Below are 22,103 nucleotides of genomic sequence, written 5' to 3' on the forward strand. Positions count from 1 at the left end.
ATTAATATCGTATCATTTTTTTTTTGCGTTGATATCTGCTACTAATTTCCAATAAGTAAGTCCACCAATTTGTATTCGTTCGTAACTCTGCCCTTTGTCCTCAACCCCTTAAATGCTGTTTATAAACCGTATTTATTGTTTCGTTTTTGATCTGCTGTTGTTGTTTCGTTTGCTGGGCTTTGCTTTTGTTATGCTAAAACCAATTGGTGGTCACCTTTTGGTATTTAAACTTGACTTTAGCCAGCGGCAGCTAAAACAAACTTCTCTTTATTGTATTAAATGCTGGCTGTTGGTGGTGTTGTTATTGCTGTGTTTTATTTGTGCTTCTCCGTTGTTATTGTTATTATAATCTGTCTGCTCGGAGTCTCCCATCAAGACGTCACGTAATAGACGATCGGTCGGTCACTGGTTACACCTGTTTCAGCACCGTTTTTTGGTGTTTTTCTTTTTGTGAAAAATCGTGTAATGACATGCCAGCAGCAGGGTTTACGGTTACACGTTTTCCGAATCAATGAAAAGTTCATCAAACGCATTGGCATGCCACAAGTGGGAACTGGCTACTCAAACTATAATCTGCAAGAGTCTTTGACTCGGGTAGGAAAAATCACGGAAAGCTCAATAGCATTTAATTTGAGGAAAACCCATATAACAGCAGCCATCCTTTAAACGCCTCCTCTTTAAAAACCCAAATCGGCAATTAAAAACGACAAGTGAAAGTTTCCTTCGATTTTGTTTGCATAGGATATTTCGTAATAAAATGTCGATTAAAACTTGCTTTGATATTCGCACGTTTTTTTGGTTTTCTTCGCTTTTTTTCCTTTATATGCTAATTTAAATGCGTTTCGTTGGGGCGACAAATTGCCAGTTGGAATCGTGCGTTTGTTGAACTTCATTTGCATACGTGAGCTGAACCCGTTTTGTGTTTTTGTTATGTTGCCAACGATTTAGTCCGATGAAAAGGTCTTCGATTTATCGAGTGGAAAGTGAAACTTATCCAAAAGAAAGTGTTGCCTCCCGCGTCTTTCAATATATATACACGATGACGGTGCTTCATTAAGTTGTAGGAGATCGAAATGACTTGCCTGTTTGCTCAATTTGTTTATTTATCTAAATTCAAATGCATTTGATTAGTCGGCAGAGATAATATTCTAATTATGGGCCAGAGTCACGCTAATGATGATGATTTAATTTATGGTTAAGTGGTCGCGATGACTTTTAACCTACGCCAAGGCGAATCATAATGGGAACACAGATGCGGATGGATAACATTTTAGGGTTTGGCTTAAAATTTTGTTTATGTCCAAAGGAAATGTCACGCCTCCGCAAAAGGTGTAACTAAGTTTAAGCTTTTAGAGATTTATATTTTTGTTTGATATTTATACAAAACTAATGAAACGGATTTAGCAATCTAAAACATTTTTGGTACCACTTTAGGCCACGGAAACATATAATTTTGTTTAATAAACCTATTTTTGTTTGCTATCGGATTAAATTATTGGGAGCAATCAAAGAGCTTGAATGAACTTCTTACACGTTTTCGCCCAGCTTCGTTAGTGCAAAATCGTTTCTTTTTTCCACATTTTCTTTTGAGATCATTTTGTCGCCGCGAGCTTGTTATGTTTTTTCTGGTTTTTTGTTTGCTCTTCCCAGGCAACAACTTCCACTTGAGTCTTCAATCTCAGAGTGAAATTGATATAGTATGGGAAGTTAATTAAGAAGAAGTCGTCGAAGAAGTGGCAGACATGGGAACTTGTTTCAGATATTGCATCAATTGGAAACCAGAAACCAAAAAAGTGCCGCTCACAGACATCAATACTATACATTGTACAACAACTTTGGCTACCTGTCTGAATATCATAATTATTTTAAATCATTAAACTTCAAAAAATCAAATCTCAACTACATATCAAAAGTTAACCAGCCAATGGCACAAGAAAAAAAACCGAAACAAGAAAATCCCGCAACGATAAGGAAATTATGTATTAAACACATTGACGATTGGACAGGCCGCCACCGCCCGTAAAACAACATGATCTCGGGACAGTTATAAAGACTGAGAAAAAACTTAACAAGTTGCCAAAGAGCGCAAAAAATAAAAAACGATGTAAGGAAAATCTCGCCACACCAACCGAATTTGGCGGCTGTTTAAGTGAATTAAATATTGCGCAACATCTGGGGGGAATAAAAAAAAGCACTACTTCTGCAGAAACTTGCCCGTGTTCATTGGCCATATAAACGGTAACAACTTCGACGATCCGAATCTCTCTGACGTCTCCTCAATGTTGTTGCATTTGTGGTCGAGCTGTCGCTCAATTGCAGTCCGCAAATGGCTTAAATGCGCGCTCATGACCGCAGGCAATAAAATAATTAAGACGAACATAAAAACGCGGGCAAAAAATGGCTGCATAATTCACACTTTGAGCTTGTTTCAATGTTTCGATCAGGTCCAAAATGAGACATGGCTTCAACTTCAGCTAAATGGGCTATTTAGTGGTGAGAAATTTCAGATTTATTAAAGGGAAAATGATTTTACCTACAACTATAATTTTGAAACAACAGTACTTAAACATGAAGTAAATTAATTTTGAACTTTTAATAAAAGGGTTTGAAAACAGATTTGATTATAGTAATTTTGAAAATTGTGTGGGACTAATGTTTGACCAAATGTGTTTACACAACATTTTGGTAAGTAAAGAAACGGTTCTCATAAGTTTGTAGACTAATACCTTATTAAAACAAAAATTGGAACGGAGTTAAAATTATTTTTTTAACTTGTCCTTAGCATTATCTTAATTGTCAATTGCTTGGCATTATGAATAATAATCAATAAGTCCTTTGAACTTTCATTTAACAAAATATCAAAGAGCTATTTACAAACGATTTCCAATCCAAACTCATTAAAGTTTCATCAAGCAATCGGCAAATTGTGGAGCAATCAAGCGAAACAACGATAATAACACCCAACTGTCGTCGCAGTGTTTTGTCAATTTTGAGGATTGGTCAACGTGTCGTATACACAATTTGCACAATCGGACGTAAACATTGCCACAGCTCAGCACAGCACACCGCAAATGAATAGTAAGTGCAGCAGCCAAGGAAACTTTAAGTGCGCTGCCACACTGAGATTAGTAAACAATTATGGTTTTCGCGAAATCGCAACAAGCTAATTCTCAACCCCAGCAATTGGCGGCGAATAAATTTACTCGTAGGGCGTTAACCAGACAGAAACAGGAAAGTTGCACAAGTTCAGGCCAAGATCTGGTAGTTGTACGCTCCACCGACATGGTAATTCATGTCTTGCAGATAAATTCATTTGAACCCAAGTAAATTTGTGTCCACTTACTTGTCAATGTAATCGATCGTTTCGATTTCCTTTTGGATTTTTTCCACCTCGGGACTGTCCTCCAAATTGGCGGCATCTGAAAGGGGAAACAAAGGCAGCATAATTAGTTTACACCTCATATATGGTAGAAATTTGGCGTGCATAAATTATAGTGACACAAAATTTATGAGTTGCATTCTCGGTAAAATGGTAAACACATGTCACATCCAACATGACCAACATAAATTATAATTAGTTTGGCAAAAAAAAGTCGCTGCCGAAAACAAGAACTCTAATGTAGGCAAATGGCAAACAGACAAAACTCACGCACCAACTCAAACTTAAACTCAAAGAGAAACTGAAAAGAAAAAGGTGTACAAATAATCCTGTTTAACCTTAGAGTCACATGTTGGATATATACAGACTGTGTAGACATATAAATCGTTGTTCATGGCATGATTTACGGGACAGCAGCCACAGCTGAGCGAAACATATAGATCACTTCAAATGCCGGCCAAATGTCAATCAACACTGAACACATATAGAGCGATATAGAGAAATCGCATGGGATATATATGTATGTATAAACATAAATGCGTTATAAAGACACTCTGACAGACACTTTAATATTGTAGACCCCGCCAAAGTAAGTGAGATCAAAGTGATAGCATTCATTTATCACACGCAGAGAATAAATATGAGGCACACACATGACAAGGTAATCAATAATACAAATGGAATCGAACAATGCACACCATAAACAATTTAAGTAGATGGATCAAAACTGATATTAATTCATTCATTGTGTTATCTGCAATAGTATTTCTTTGGGTGTACTGTATCGCCAACAACTGGTAACTGCTTTGTGATACCTACAGACAACTTGGCACTTTGTACACTGCGTTTCAGGAATTTAAGGATGACTTATCATTCAAAATTATACTTGTTTTTATTTATAAATATAATTTCTATTATATATATCGCCCGTATTTCTATTGACGTTATTTATTTCTTTGCAATTTTTTTTTTTTTTTATTTAACTATACATTCTTCCTGCCTTTGTAGGTTAGTGGATAGGTTCGATATTTTTCCCAAATCATTCGCTATTATCTAACTTAAATTCGCTGAAACGCACTGTATTTGCCATACACTTAACCGGCGAGTTGTCCAAATCTAGGCAAGTCATTTTCGGTCTTTGAAGTCAGGGGAGCGTCACTCTAAGACAGACACTTCAAGTTCAATTGAAAAATGCGGCAAAAATAAGAAATGAGTATAAAGACCAACCGCATTGCCAGACAATGGCAACTCGCACACTCGAATGTAAACAAACGGATTGAGGCTAGACTTGATCTGCGCCAGCTGGTGCGATAGTTTCAGACAAGTTTCTGATTATTCTGGGAGCTCTACATATACATATATATGTATGCACAATATATATATGACAGTTAAGAGACTGTGTCGCGATCGTGTCTGAAAACTAAAACTCCAACCGAGAACTTCCAGACAAGTCAAGTCGGCTGAACTTGCAGTGCAATTTCATGCATGCAAATTAGTTTTTGAACCTGTTGCAATTTGTTGTAACCCCCCTGAAGTATGGTGTTCCCAGGCGGAATGCTAATTGGAGAGAACGGCTGGGATGGGAAGAGTGGAGAGTCTGGATCTGGAATGAACTCATGAAAAATAGTTCGCAAATTATAATAAGTCCCTAGGTACAAGTAAGTACAAGAAGCTCACTCGTGCATATCCTAGAGACATGCGTGAGAAAATCATCGCAGAACTTCTCACGGCAGCAAAAGCGACTGCAAATTTATGCAATGCCAGAAGCGGCTAAAAAGAATACCGTCGATAGACCTTGAAGTTGCAACTCCTGATGGCCATTGCCTGATTTTATACTTGTAAATTACCCAGCCCAGATGAAGATGCTCTGCCGTTGGAGAATGTGTGGCAAACAATGTTTTGCATGTGACCGCAGGCCGAGTTTGGCACGTTTTCAGGTGGTTGCGTCTGATCGCCCTGAAATTATGTTCATAAAAGTTATGATCGGAAAAAGTGTTGCCATTCAGCCAAGAGCGATTGGCAGGCTTAGTGCAGCTATTTTTATTAGGATCATAAAAGCAAGCACAATTCTGTGGTGTTATTTTAATATAGTTTAGAATTTTGTTTTTATTTAAGGCATCTAAAATAAACTTTAAGTTTGTTTATTAGCTTTTAATTCCACACATTTTACTCCAGTAAATTACAGTTAACACCATAAATGGGTTATTATTTTATTGCCCAACACGGAAGAAAAACTCTTTCTGCGGTTGGTCTGACGTGTTAATAAAAACGAAACTTTAGCAAACAATGAACTTCTCGCAATCTTCAACGTTGCCAGTAATTTCCTCCAGAATTCCTGCCACAATTGAATGCAAATAAAACCGCAGAAGAACAGAGATTAATGTTAGAATATGGAAAAATTACGAAAAAGAAGCAGTAGTCGAAGAGGAACCCAAAAGAAAGATAAATGATGCGGCAGCGTGCAAAGCGGAAGCGGATATATCTTAGCCAAGTTACGGCAATTTGTGGTTTTAATAGCTCTTCGGTCTGGTCCCCATAGAGTCTCCAACGGTTTTATGGGTTCTGTAATTGAGAAACCAGAACATGGCACTAGACACCTCATGCCGGGTGACAAATGGCGGGGAAGACAGAGGGAAAGTGGCCTCCTATTTCTCCACTTAATCGCCAAACACTTTTCCCATCTCCTGCAACGTAACGAATGTTGTCCGATAAAATATGCTAATATTTTTTTCAAACCAGCCAGAGACAAGTAGCGAAATGGTTGCAGTGGTTGCACAAAGCACAACAAAAAAGTGAAGAAGTTTACAATTACTGCAAGTGAAAAAATGTTTCCAATGACTAAATAAATCAGCGTGGGAAAAACACTTTATGCCAGCGAAAAAAGGAGGGAAAAATCATGCAATGAAGTCCCCAACAATTATCATAAATTTTATTTTACAAATTTAATGCAATTGGCAGCCAATAACAAATATGCTACTAAAGGAAACATGAAACGGCAAAAACCCAACCACTTCAGTTTAAACTCCACAGCCTTCCCCCAAAAACTTTGTTGCTACCATAATATAAACCAACCCAACACAAGTAAAAAAAAAAAAAAGACAAACAATTGTCGCGACAGTTTCAACCGAGTATCAAGTTACCCCAGACAGTTTTATGCACAATGCAAAGAAATAATGAGAAATATATCTATATATATACACTCGACTACAAATACAATGTTTAGGGCTCAGAGAAAAGCCGCAAGTGACATAATTTTTGTATTTTTCTTTGGAGAAGCTAAGGCGATTCAAACAGACCCCCAAGCCCAGTAAAAAATTTATTTGGCTGATTTTCAATTAAATAAAAATTGTGTAATGTCTGCGAAGAGTGAGAGAGAAACGAAAATGAAAGTAGGGATTAAGTGCGTGTGATATACGATATTGGGCTGGGGTTATGCATATGGGAAATAAATTGGGATGGGAATCTTTTGGCCAACAAAAGATATGTAAAGAAAAAATCGAAGCTTGGGTATTATCAAAATTTCAAAATAAAAAAAGAAAAGTGAGCTTCAAATATTTTAAACCAGTAATAGTTATTTCTAGATAGTCAACTAAAAGCCGGTTTTTTTAAAGCTTAAACTTAAACACTTTTTTAAAGCTAAGTTAATATTTTTTTCGAAGCATAATTATCTCATTAATATGACAAACCAAAATGCACGAAAATATGTTCGGAATGTTGGCGCATAGAAAACCGCTTTACATCAAAAATTTTCCGCATAACTCTCGGAAACATCAAATAATTATAGCGATGCTTGAGGTTGCGCTATGTAAATATTTTTGAAAGCGGAAAACGCACGCTTCAACGATTTATCAATGAAATAATGACCCCTCCAACGGTGTCAGTCAAAAAATTTAATTTTGATCCCAAGCTTAACATAAAATTTCACAGAGATTAACATTCGGCGTTCACAAAGTGTTGCAATGTCAGAGTTGTGCCACCGAAAATGTTTAAACTAAAAAACTGGGGATTAGACATGAGAAATACAAATCGATCTGTGTTGGCTGCGTTGACTGACAATTGATACAGTTTATGTATCAACACAGGAAAAAATGTTCTTAATTTATAATTGTTATTTAAAAAAATATGGAACATAATATTTAAAAAATATGTTTAATAAAAAATAAAACTTAATAAAGACAAATATTTGTTTTAGGATAGTTAAATTAAATTCATTACCATACCAAGTTGAGTGCTCTCGAAATTTCAAAAGTATTCCTATAATTTAAGCGAAACACAAAAATACAATTATAAAGTAAAAGTTTCTGTGTGGTAATACAGACAGCAATATAAATTGTGTTCTGAATGCGTGGCAGACTTGGCCCTGACAGTCATCAATCTACGTCTTGTTAATCAATTTTTGTATTATTAGGTTTTCAATTTTTTTCTTGTTTTATTATTAAAATTTTTTGTGTTTCCCTTTGAATAGCTGGTGGCGGGGATTCTGTTCCGTCTTTCGGCCTGGAAGTGTTCGAGTGTTGTAGCACTTTTTTCAAGTACAATTCAAATAGAAAAACGCACAGAAAATACATCAAAAGTCAATGCTGAGTGCGCTCAAGTGCGGCAACTCATCAAAGTAACGAATGGAATTATGAATGAGCTGGCAAAGTGACGGGTTGTACGAGTATCTCTTCTAGATATACGTGAATGACAATGCCGATTTCTTAAATCTCTATTTTTAGTCGGCTTCGATCTGAAGGTCAGTGTCTACTAGGCCTAGGAAACCATAATGGATATCCCAATTCGAAAACGAAAACAAAAAGGTAAACGCAAAGTGGCGATTAATTCGATGGCACTTCCATATTTGTAGGCATATAATTTTGAAGAGAGACAAGAAACAACAAAAAACAATCTACTGAAATTAAAACTAAATATATACGCAGGCATAATAAATTATAAACAAATTGAGCTTGAGCTTTAATCTGCGTGTGGGATTTTTAAAACCGATGACTGTAACATATTGCTTTTGGGTTACTTTAAAGGAAACCAACTTATTATTTTTCAGCTTTTTTAAGCCAAATTTGACTTTATTATTATATAACCTATAATTAACTTAATTGTGCCGCCCTATTTAACACATTTAAAAATACCTATGCATGAAAGTAATATTTCCGTTTCCGATTGAGAAACAGAAATCGGAGCTCTTGAAACAAAAACTATTATTTTCCGTTAAATTGTATTACCCGAATAATAGTTTAACACTTCGATTTTAGGCACTAATAATTTCTGCCGAAAAATTGTATGATTCATGAAAATGAACATTGTAATTTAAAACCACTTCCGGGGAAAAAAATATGTAGGTACAATAATATATTGCGTAGTTAACTTATTTCAAAGTAAACTAAGCAATAACTTATTCAGCATTATTATCATAATTCGTATACGACGCTATATTACATTTATATATTTTAAGTTGAGTATAAAGAGCAAAGAAGATTGCCAGCAAGCGTTAAAGGGAATTGGAGTTTTGCAGAAATATGTATTTTAGAAATAAAAATAAAACTTTGGCATAAGCGTTTCATATTTTTTCGGAAAGGATGTCCTCTTGGCGTGGGTTTAAGCGGAATGAAATTCGACTGAGACGCAAATGCAGTGAAGCGAGTGCATCTAAAGGGGATATATCGGGGTAAAAGGGGGTAAATTGCAGGCCAACAGCTGCCGACGACAAATTTCGCATATTTGACTAGAATTTTCAACAAAATTCGCCCCAAACTTTAATATTGCAGCCGAAAAAAAACAGGGATGGATGTGCAGGTCGCTGAGTGTGCGAAATGGTTTGCAAAACCGTCCAAGGGTTGCAGATTGTACACACAGAAAAAGGTTTGGTAATAAATTTATCTTTTATCTAAAAATTTGATTATTATTACTAAAGCACAAATGAGTACATTATTACTTTAATTCTGAAAAGAACATATGTATTTTATTTAACTGGTTAAATAGTTATCAAAATTATTGGTTAGACAAGAGCAAACGTTTTGCTTGAAATTTTTTGCAATGCACTTTTTCAAGTGCAAGGGGAGTGGCATCCATGTGTTGAGGACGTCGGGGGAGTATCAAATTTCCTTCAAAATCATAATGAAAAAACGTTATTTGCCTTTAGGCTGAGCTAAAGGGCAGAGAGGCACCTGCCATATGGCCTTTCGTCATGGAGTGTGCGTGCCATGTCCCTTCACCTCCTTGTTGCCCTCGAAATCCACCCGTTTTGAAACCCTTTCCAAGCGAAAAGCAAAGCAATTACAAGTACAAACAGATACTGGGACCGAGCCCAGGACACAAAACACTTGTTGTAATGTCAGCTGTCAATAGCACGAGTCGTCTCGAATTGGGTTTCATTTCAAAACCAGAGCAGGAGATTTCAGAAGCGATTCGCCGGCAATTGGGGAGATTTTTATACAGCCCTAAGCATTTGCAGTCTGCTGCAGACTGTAGAGAATAAAGCTGGGGAATATGGATTTAGTATGGATGTGGCTCTGCCAATTTAAATAGTCTGGAAACTACATTAAAGTAAAGTGTATGTTGAAAAAACAAGAGATTATTATCTAAGATACATAAACTAACAATCAGATTAAATTCTAAAGCCATTTAAAGTGGTAACTATCACATTCAAAAGCGCGTAATAATGATCTTCACATCGTATAACACCATTCACCCAGAGACCTATTAGCAATTGTTATAAAGAAATCATGTTGCACTTACTTAGCCTCATCTTCTCACGCAATTATCTTGCTCCCCTTTCTCTGTAATAAATGCATTCCCTAAGTGGAAGCTTTAGAATCGCAATATCTCTATTGCGAATAAAAAATAGCAAGGCGGGTAGAAAACATCATAAGAATGTGCAAAACAATTATGACAATTCTTAACCCACTTTCAGTGCAGTTCCGTTCGGTTCGGTTCCCCTTCATTCGACAATTTCTACGCAATTTACGCGGACAACCTCAAAAAGCAAATTCCATCTCCAACTCGGTGCCATCAGGTCATTAAAAGCAAATTTCCCCACTAATTGCATTGTGTAGGCTAATTTTTTGTATTTTTTTTCCAAAGTTTTCTCTATTGCATTGCATTTGAACTGAAAAACTGGAACGTGCGAAGGCCTATGTAGAATAGGGAAAACATAGCAATAGAGAGTCGAAATAAATAAATAGTCGGTAGTATAGACAGAGTTCCATTGATCTCGAGTTCAAATTTCCTCCTATGAGCTACTGATTGTAATTAACTGAACTGCAAAGTGCCGCCAAAAGTTGCACACGATTTGAGCTGAACAAATAAATAAATAAAGCGAAAAAAGGGGAAGTAGGTTATCTATAATACAACAACGTTTAAAATACTCTTACAATTTTCTTAACAAACTTAAATCGAATATTACAAAAGAGTTTTAAGAATCATTTTTATAAGGAATATTTAGATCAAGAAAACTATTTATTAATTTCATTTCTGAATTCATGAATTGGAGAAATAATGTAATATATCATATCATATGCTAAAGAATGCCTGGAAAATATTATGTTTTATTTAAAAATAGGAACTCATTTTAGACAATTTTTACCGAACCTATTTATGTTTCTAAAGAAGAAAAATTGTACAATAAAACTTTGTAAGTCCCCCTTTGTCTCAGAGCTATTAAAATTCCAATTTTAATAGTTTCAAGACAAAGGTGATTTAGTGATTTTAGTACCCCTTTTTAGAGTACAAAAACGAAACCAAATTCAAAGAGAAACGTTTACGGGGACAGCAATTATGATGGCTGTAGCTTTGGTGGCGGCTTCGGCTTCGGCTTTTCTGACTTTTTGGGCTGACTTTGGTGACTTGGTAATTGTTTGAGTTAATTGCACTTGGCCGCTTAATTGCAATTCAATTGTCATGCCACCATCGGAGTGTGTAGCAAAATCGTGTGTTGTAAGATGACTGCCACCCAATTGAAGGTTACAACAAAAACCGACAGCATGACGAGTGTCTCCGCCGTATGTGACTTTGATGCATCGTTTTCCATTGAATATCGAGTGCACCACAAGTGCAGGCCATAAATATGTATCGACTGATTTAAGCACATATATAAATCGTCATATATATTGTCGTACACAAAGGCGTCGTTACACGTTTGCCTGTCTTAATGAGTCTCAATGGTATTGATTTTTTATTTGAATTTTTGTATTTGCACATTACGAATGTTTACTTCAATCACTTGGCGAATTTCATTAGAATTCCATTGTTCAATTAGCTATTAACGCTTATGTAAACGAGTAAGGGGATTTATGAGAGCTCAACTAATGTGAACAGCATTTCAGATCGTTTTGGCTAACCAGCATTTATTTACCAATTTGTAATAATAAATCAATATCATAAACGGAAATTCGCACAAGAAACTCAGTTTAAATTTAAGCTTAAATTAGACCACAATTTCTCTACATCAGATTCTAATTTCTCGAACACAATCCTAAAAATTTCAATGACAACAATCTGCTCTTTTTCACTACAAAAATTCCGGCGATTCAATCACGAACATCAAACACTTGTCAAACGATTGTGACAAAGTGAGTGAAAAAGCCTGTCTGCTACTCCTCGTTGTAAGTTGTCACTCGGTTTGCAGGTCAACTATTGAGCTGAGGCAAAATCAAAGTGTAACCAATTACAGTGACTAACCAACTTGAGTCGGAAGAAGCCATCTGGGATGGGAATCGGAGATGGGGATGCAGTTGGGGAAACGGCAAAACCAGTTGGTGGCATTCTGTGGCGATTCCTTGGAAAATCATTAACGTGTCTTAGGCATAAATAATTAAAAAATCAAGCAGCTCGGTAGACGACTGACTGTACCCGTCAAGTCAACGTCTTGTTTGTTGGCCCGGCCATCCCCACATCCTGGTGCACGTTGAAAGCCTTTCAGCAGAGCCAGATACAAATGTATCTCAAGCTTGTTGTCGCTCCCATTGCAGCAATTACACATAGGAGATAGATAGATAGATGGACAGATGGATGGATGGTTGCAGGCATTACGCTTGTCAATATGATGGGTATGTGTTTGAGATTGACATCCCGTACACACAGAAAAATTAAAGGAAGTTTATCTTTAGTCGCTTATCTTTGCAAATCTATTCTTTCTACTAATTAATATGTTAGTCTTTGAATGAAATTTCTTCTAATTTTAATATTGTTTTTTTTTTACTTAATTTTAGCCAAAACAATTTTCTTTTGTGTACTTTAGAGTCTTGGAGCTCAGCTTACAGTTTGTGAGGTCTGCCTCGAGAAAGTTAACCTCAAAGTCAGGTCTTCAAGAGAGAGCCTCTCGACCATCGTTGGATATCGCATATCCGGTGCGGTTATTGTGGCAATCGTATAGGAAAATCAAAAGAAAGAAACACACGTGCAGGAAAAAGCGAAACTGAATTAATGACATTGCAGATTAACATCTCATAGACGGCTACTGATTCAGACGGAAAACATTCGAAAAACAATAAATCGTACACAAAGACACAATTTATCTACACTCGTAGGGAGACTTGTTCCAAATATTTATAATACCACTTAGTGCCACTGTCTAATGCACCAAATAAATCAGTGCAAATATTTAGCATTCGTTTAGCACTCGGATACAAACATACTATACACACGAGTGTGGCAAAAACCAGCCATTCTAAGCTGACTCACAAACTTGTCTTTTGCACGCTCCCACATTTAATAAATATTTAAGCGTTTTTAATCTCAACAGACTGGGGCACTCAAACACATAGGCGTACATATATGAACACAAACCCAACCTGATCTGCACGCAAAACCGACAGCTACTGTGTTCAGCTCCACTGATTGCTTACCTTATTTACAATTGTCTATACTACTATCCTATACACACTATATCTCAGCCTGAACATCTTAAAGTTCGCTGAAAAGTCGAAGGAGCGCTTGCACAAATATTTTCCTTTCGTGAGTTGCGAGTGAGTCGAGACAATAACGTAGTGTAAGTACATATATGACTAAAGTTAAATCAAATAAATCCCCCTAGAGTCAATAGATAGGAAATCTTTTCAAATTGGTAAACAAACTTGCTGTCTAGAAAAACCCAGAATTGAAAATTAAAAACGTTCTAACATTTATAAAATTAAATTAAGATTGATATAATTGCTGGTTAAGCTTAAGCATCGTAATTAAATATTTGTATTTTTAAAGTTTATTTTTTTTATCAAGTCTATTGTTCACTTCAAAATATTGGTAAAATTACGACTAAAGTTAAGTCAAATAAATGCCCAATAGAGTAAATTTATGGAAATATTATGTAAAGTTTAATTCCAGAAGCTTTAAATCTTTATTGTTTATTATTTTAAGTCTTTCTTCATCACTTAAAAATATTGGTAAATTTATAGAACGCCGCATTAGGGCTTTAAATGTTTAAAAAGTAAATGTTTCAGTTGCTTTTAAAAGGTAACACACTCTTAAACATATCTTAAAAATCCATCCCCAAGTATTTGTTAAAAAGTTACAAGCTTTGCAACTTAGCCAAGAGACCTTCGATATATTTTTTTGTTTTTGCATATTATTCAAAAACAACTTGGACAAGAGAAACATAAGGAAAACAACAACAACTGGGAATTATTTATGTGGGTGAAGTTCTATGACAGGCCGACGGCCACTGGCGTTGTGTTAGTTGTCAGACGGTGTGCGATGGTCAAAAGTGATTTTAAAATTGAAACCCAAAAAGCCAAAAACAAAAATAACAGAACTGCTGTATTCAGACAGCGGCACGTTTTGCCATATAACGTCAGAATAAGAAAACAATAAACAAAAAAAAACCAAATCAAAAGGGAACTTCTCATATGGCGGCAAACCGAGCCATTCAAATGAAGTAGAAATAAAAGTTGTAAAAGTTTAGCTCTGGCTCTCTGGGTTTGGCTTTCGAGGGATTTGGTTCTTAATTTGGTTTTTTATCTTTTTATTTCGCTGCGTTGGCTGTTTCTGGTGCTAATGAGTGGAGTTTTAGTTGCTTATTTGGTCCGTGTCCGGGCTAATAAAATTTATGGGGTGTTTTGTTATGTGTTAAAAAATATTCTGTTCTCCGTCTTTTATCCGATGTGGAAGCGTGCTTAAAGGTTTGCATGTGGCTAAACCAAATGAATCGTCATTAGACCGGGCTTAGGCAAATTATATGATCGATGTCGAGCTGATTCCCTGAAAATCACGTAAGCCCCATTAAATAATCACCGCGAACAGGACTGACAAGTTTTGAAGTTCGTTCGGACCCAAACGAAATAAATAGTTGGGGCCTTTTCTCTCCCATAAAAAACTACGATGCAAAAGTGTCAAATATTTTTGTTTTGTTCACTTGCTATGCCCTTCACAAATTGCAATAATTCGTTGGGATTTTAAGGCGCCGCCTAAGATTTTTATGGGTCATAATAAGTTATGACCAGTTGGGTAAAGACGAGCCCCCATTTTTAAAAAGGTTATGGGTTATGGGAGAGCAAGTGAGTTCAATGATTGCTAAGTGAAAGTTTAAGGAGAAATTTCTTTACATTTTATTTTAAGGAAAATGGGAAACTAATTCCAAAAAATGTTTGGCAATACAAGTTTGGCAATACTAGTTTTTTTTTTAAATAGCAGCAATCATTCTTACCACTAATTAAAACTAATTTAAAAAGCTATTTTGTCTTTCATAACCATTTTAGCTACTTTATCTAATGACAAATTTATTAGCATATTTTGGCAAAGAATTACTTAATCTCCGTCTCTAAATTATGCAATTAAATTTAGCATTTGCGATCCATAAATCTCATATTATAAATCTTTTTCAGTAGCTGACAGAGTACGTGAGTTGAAATCCCATTATGTGCTACTTCTCAAGTGGAATTCATAAATTGTGAGGTTGCTGACCAATTCATAAACAATACCGGGAGGTAACTGAATATCAACTTAGTGCCCCGCAGATCTCGGCACCTCTCGTTACTCAGAATGTGAATTGATATATCAAAAATGGTCGCAGCCACACCTGACATCTTACACACATCTATGTATGTTGTCACCTGTAATATAATATCCGAAGATAACGTGGCCACAAAATAACAATAAAAAACAATTTTGTATGCCAAGAACGTAGCGCAATAATATTATTTAGTTGTTTCGTTGTGTTTTTTATATAGCCCGAGGCGGCAAATTGCAAAGCAATTATTCGAATCACACGTTTGGCGGCGGAGGTGGCGAGCGAAAATGTTTTGCATCGTTGCACCTGAAAAGGCGTCACAAATATTTACAATCCCCAATCTCTCAAAAGCGATGATGATAATTCTGATGATGTCATTTGCCCCATTCATTAGGGCCATAATGAAGATAAATTTGATTTTCTATATTTCGTCACCTTTGTTTTAAGCTTTGCTTTGCTATTTGCCAAAAACTTTGGCTCCGGTTTGGGACAGAGACTTGGCTATAATAAATATAAATCTGATTTTGGCTTTTTGCGAGTCCAGAAAGCGATATGATAATACCCTGTAAGTCTAACGGTATATTTGTTTGGTGTCTATCAGGAAAACTATTAAAATAGGCATACATTTTAAAGTTAAGTTAAACAGATTTCCTTTTAAAGTATTAAATTTAAATTAGAAAAAAGTAGATCTCCTGAAATATTAATAAAAGGTGTAAGAAAGCCATTGCTACTCATTTTGAAATTTATAATTGCTTATCTTTTTGTGCTTTTGGTTCAACTCAATTTTTGGCAAGACTCTGTGGCGCCGGTTTTACTTTGTGTATTTGTTTTGCTTTCCAGCTTATTTTTTTCCTTTCAATTATTTTGCGGTGATCAACAATATAAACATAAAATTGGCGCAGTGTAAATACTTTGGGGTAAAATAAATAAATAAATAAATTGACTCGCATAAGCGGAAAATCAAAATCCGCAATGTTGTCAATATATTTACTATTTTTTTTGTTGGAGTTTTCTGCTGACTTTGCGCAATGGCGCAAAAAAGCGAAATATTTATAATTTTGGTGTTTTTGTGTTTCTCTGTCTAATTTTGCCACCTGCATTTTGACATATTTGGTGGGTTCGATTTCTTGGCTTGAATTGGCTCGCTGGCTGGCTCTTGCCAAGTTTTTGGGCAATTGATGAATTGGTTTTGACCAAATGCGTTAGCAGACAACAGCCACCCCAATGGCAGTATGGCAGTCGGCCGAAAGGGTGTCTCGAATTGGTCAGAAATGATTTATTAACGTGCTCAGTTGTTTATGTCGACTTAGGCCAGCCGCTTTTGGTCAAAAGCAAATTTGTTATTTAACAATTTCCAATTTCCAATGCAACGCGGTCCATTGCAATGCGATGCGTGTAAATGTTATAAGCCAATTTGACAATTTTCTTGTTCAATTTGTAATTCCAATTTTACAAGCCGAACAACTAACATTTTGATATAGTTATTAGATATGGTTGCGGATTGTCTGATCATTTAATTGTTCAAGTTTTATATGGCTGACGCGAAAGACGTTTGGTAATTTAGACATGGTCGAAGTTTTTATATTGCAAACGATTTTTGAATTTCTGCTGTACCACGTCCATTTTATAATGATTAACAACAAGTTTTAACAACATATTGCAAACTTTGTTTTAGAGTTAAAGTCATCACCATTTTAGCTTTAAAGACTATTCCAAAAGAGACAATTGACTATATCCTTCTTCGCTCATTTTTCCAATTATCTTTTTTTCCATTTCCATTCTTACACAAAACACGTGCAGAAGAACACAAAACGAACCTGAAACCACAAAGCCAGAGCATAACAATAAGAATCATTATCAAATAGAGGAGGAAAGGAAAAAGACAGCGGCAAAAAATAAACAAAAATATCATAAATAAATGTTCAAATAAAATGGCAACAAAAAACACTGCCATGGTAATCAGCAAAACAACAAACAATGGACTGTAAAAAATCGTAAGAAAATAAAACGATTGTTTGCCAAAGGTTTTTGACATCAGAACCGTGGAAAGCTTAACGATTATAATAAAACCATTTTGAAAGCATTTAGATTGACTACTGTATTTGGCCTTAAAACATTGTATAGCAATTTGCAAAGGCGGTTGGATAAATTGCTCGGGAGCAATGAAAAACCATAAAGATGCAAATTTTTGACTGAATAATTACCATCTATGAATTGTATTTATTGAGCATTGGATGTGATTCATTGAAAATGTTAAACTAATTTCATCTGGTGGTCGGCAAAAAGATTTAGATGAAAGAGTTGCCAATAAAATTCTCATAAATCAACAGTTAATAAATGCCAAGAACTAAATGTTTATGCGATAACAACACTTTAACCTATTGCATATAAATTTGAATTTTGAAAACGATTAAATTATCAATCAGGATTAAATAACTTTTACATACTTATGTATGGGTCCATTACCAATTATACAGTAAACAGTAAATAAGCAACTCGTAATACGGTTTTGGCAATAAAACAAAACCGAGATCCGTGTTGTAGTACCCTCATAAACCTTACAAATAATCAATGCTTTGTTAACGACTTAATCACCTGACCGTGGTGTCTAACCATAAAAATGCAAATCTAAACCTTCGCATGGCAATGACAAAGAATTTCAAATAGATCTTCCATATAATTTATAACGAGTCATCATTATTGAAAGGGAAATGTTATACAAGCTCAAATAGTTTGGATATAGTAATTTCTTATTTAGCGTTTTTTTAACAAAATATTTTTGTTATAGCACATATAGGTCTTTAAAGTTATTCCTATCTTAATAATAATATTTAATTATGAGCACGCATTCGTAATTATCGGCTTAATGAAATTATAATAGAGTTAACGGATATCAACTAAGTACTAACTCGGACCAGTTTTGCGTAATGGCAAAAAAAGCTGCTTTTGTGTGATTGGAAATTGGCTTGGTTTTTGGACTTCGCCTCGGGTTTTCCTTCTCCTGGGGCACGCGTGCCGTTTTGGACTTGGTACCCAATTGGCCTCCACAACCCACTCCCCCTCCCCCCGAACTTATTCAATCTTGGCTGAATTGTCTGCCTGCTTCAGCTCCAACTCCTCCTCCAATGATCTCGGGGAGTATTCAAAGCACGCGCGTTTACAAATTGAAAACTTGTTAAGTGCCAGGCCCGTCTTGGCCAAGACAACAGGTGAGCCGGGCCTGAATAGATGCACTCAAAAAAAACATGTTTAAATAAATACAGGTCAAATTATTATTCTTCAAACGTGTCTTATCTTGGAAGTTAGAAATATGTCTAAAACCTATAATAGAATCAATAAAGGTTTTCAACTTTTGTTTAATACTTATCAAATAAGTACCTACATTTTCTAATCGATTTCGTTTGTATTCCAAATACTTATTACTACGGTAATACAAAAGGCTCCCAAGCAAATTTGTCACAAAAACAGTTACTCATAAGTTGACTAACTTAAAAATTGAGTTTTACTCTTGCATAAAAATATAATTAGTTTTTATGTATGATCCTCTATTGAATCGAGTATATAAGTTGTCTAACAACATTTTAATTCAAGAGTCTTTCTTTCAGTGTCCCTTTCTGTTACTTGAATGTTTGCCTGGTTAGTTGGCCATCTCCTGGCCCGTTGACAGATTTGTGTTGCCAATTTGCGTTGAAGTTGACGTTGGAGGTTTTCTAAAATTCGCTACCAAAAGAGTGTCGACTCTGTATCTTTCAGGCTGATAGAGTTGTTGACATTTGGCCGCTTTGCTTGTGGCCCAAAGTTTATGCAAATTTCGACGAAGTCAAAGCCAAAGGGGCACGGCACACACCCACACCCACACCACATAATGGTAGTATACATACCTGCAACGTAAAAGAACAAATAGAATACATTAGAATGTTATAGATACTTTTAATGATTATTTTGTGGCATGGAAATTGGGTTAACGCATTCTTGTTGGCTCTTATTTTTCGGTAAACATTTATCGAGTGTTGACTGCTCGGTCTACCTGGCCAAGCAATTGCTTTGATTCTTCGGAAAACATAAACATAATTTTTTCGGTTTCCCCTGCAGCGCAATTGACCCAGTTCTCTAATCGCTGTGCACTTTGGGGCACACACATTAAGTGGCCCTGCACTTTGCTCTCAATGCAATCACAGTCGGCGAGTTTCGACTTAGGAATCGAATTGAGAGCTGGGGAAAATGCAGTTTGCACTTGAGCAACACTTGAGTTGCGTCTAAACAAAACGTTTCCTTCACAAAAATATTTTAAGTGCATTGGAAATGTTTTTCTTTTGAGTGGGAGAAGTGATTGTGGGCGAAATCATATGGCCCGTTCAATTGGAGTTATGAAAACAATCGAAGAGCCAGCGTCTTAATTGCAAGATAATATTATTCTAAATGGGTTTTCTCCACATTTTATAAAGGATTCTTAAAATCAATGAACTACAAACTGGTAATACTTTTACCATACTGCAATTCCAAACTAACATGCTATAACTTTTAATTTATTTTCCAACCGCAGAAAATCTATTGTGTATTCAGTTACTATAATTTCCACCGCAATCTCTTGCAAATCACAATTCATCATTTATGGCGATTTCAGCTTATCCAATTACACAAACAACGACCAAAAGGAGTTCTACAGCAAAACCACTCGGAGGCGGCTTTTACATTGATGTGCAAGCATATATAAACCGGTATATATGTATATGAAAAATATACATTTATGTTTAAGAAGGGCTCAACGAGGGCTGAGTACAGTGTGCCGTCGACAAAGTGGCCTTTAAGTAAGCCCAATTGACACTTGAACATCGTCAGTAGCCGGCGGTCTGGGCCATCAACGTGGTGGGTTTTCCACGGACACGGATTGCGTCCATGGTGGTGGTTACTCCTCATCCTCAGCCGCTGCCCTTCCTCCCACTCGTGTCCATTTTGGGTTGACGTTTTATTTGATTTTACGCTTGGTTGCATTTTTTTGCACTCGTCTCAAATCGAAATGGAATGGAATGGAGTGGTGGATGGAGGGGTGGAGTGGAGTGGACACTCGATATGCATGGGCCTAGGCCATCGATTTTCAAGTGTGCTCTATGATGTGCACTTAGAAAAAAGGAGTATTATTGCCAAAAAAAATAATTTTAATTTAATTCATTTTATTTCACTTTATTTCTGTATATTAATATCCCCTTTTCTGGCTTCTGTAATATTGTTAACTGGTTTGTTGCATCATTTTATATTTGTAATACTATTATAACAACATAAAAGCATTTACTACATTTTTCCCAAGTGCAGGCCCTTTCTTATCCTTATTGCCATCTCGATGCCTAACTCAACTGCTGCATAATTTATAACTATGACACTAGCCGTGGCTAGAACAATGCCCTAAGATTAATGGTCAGGGAATGGCTTGCGTGTTGTGAGGTGGACAGGATGTGTTTGAGAGGATGACACTTGGCTTGCACTTCTGCCATTTGGAAAATTCATGGAAATTGCCTGCAATTCCTGGCCGAAAAGTGTCTCATTCATGTTTAAATGACTTGAATATTTCAGGAATAGGGATACGGATAGCATGACACGTAATTTACGGCCTGGGTATTCGTAGGACTTCATTAGGACGACTTCCATTCCAACACCTCACTGCAGAGCCGCATTGTCTGGGATTGTCTGTCAGATGATGGTGTCCAGAAAAAAAACCCAGTCTCTAATGCTCTGTTCTGCACTTGACATTGTGTGCTCTGTGGTGCAAAATAAACTAACAGGATTATTGCGGCAACTGCTGCTCCTGCCTTTTGTAATCCTTTAATGCAGGGCTCTTTACCCTTTTGACATACCCGCTAACCTCGGCTGTCTTCCTCTTTCAATTGTTCGCCAGCGACTCCATGTGTATGCAAATTTATTTACATACTGTGCTAAAAATATACTTTTTTACCATATACAAAGGGAGCCAGGAAAAAACAAAGCAGTGTGAGGTGGTGAGGAGAGGGGGGAACATGCAACACGCCACCATGCACAAGGACAATGACACCAATCGCAGGTAAGTCCTTCTTAGCTGAAGTTTAAATTGCTTCCATGCTTTTAAGCGAGGAAAATGTTTGCTTTACAGCAGCTAAGCCTTATCAGAAAAATCAAATCAAATTTACCTAAAATAATGTACTAAAATCAAAAAATAAGTGTTTATAAATATTATACCAAGAGTCATTCATTATCGATTTAAGTTCTTAAATAACAGTCAAAAGCGGATATGACAATATGATTTATATTAACTTTACTAGTTAGTACTTCATCAAATCGTTTGTATTTCTAATCTCTCCATCTCAAATGTTGTACTAAAAATCCTTGATCAATTTCGATTAAGAAATGTCCAATTAAATCCAAATTGATGTCAGATTACATTTTATTACACCAGATTATCTAGTAAACTCGCAGCGTGTGATCTTAACTCCAAACGAAAAATCTTCGACTTCAACTTCAAAAGAAATCAAATAAAATAAAAGAAAAACCGGAATGAAAGCTGAACAGTTGCCAAAAAAAATTAAGTCAATTTTTTGTTGCTCCCAATTGCATTTGGATTTTCCATTCAGGAAAGAGTTAAGGAAAAATATTGTCTACTCATGGTGAAAAGTAAAAATCGAACAAAAGCTGACAGCATAAAATGCTGAAATACACGAACAAGAAAAAAAAAAACCACATATATAAGAAATCAACGAAAAAATGTAAATGTGCCACGATTTTGAAATATGCACAAATGCATTTAATGGATGGAGCATGCTG

General features: G+C 35.9%; 1 protein-coding gene across 6 annotated transcripts in view; it reads right to left on the reverse strand.

Moving 5' to 3' along the window:
- The window catches only part of LOC108143816 (tight junction protein ZO-1), a 90,549-nt gene that overhangs the window by 50,095 nt on the left and 18,351 nt on the right, over positions 1 to 22,103 (reverse strand). For all 6 annotated transcript variants that reach the window (XM_017268339.2, XM_017268338.2, XM_017268346.1 and 3 more), the window contains exon 2: positions 3,344 to 3,419. In XM_017268339.2, coding sequence (XP_017123828.1) covers positions 3,344 to 3,419 — 76 coding nt within the window. The remainder of the gene's footprint in view (positions 1 to 3,343; positions 3,420 to 22,103) is intronic.

The sequence above is a fragment of the Drosophila elegans genome, unplaced genomic scaffold (genome assembly GCF_018152505.1).
Source record: "Drosophila elegans isolate 14027-0461.03 unplaced genomic scaffold, ASM1815250v1 contig_468, whole genome shotgun sequence".
In the NCBI taxonomy this organism is placed as follows: Eukaryota; Metazoa; Arthropoda; class Insecta; order Diptera; family Drosophilidae; genus Drosophila; species Drosophila elegans.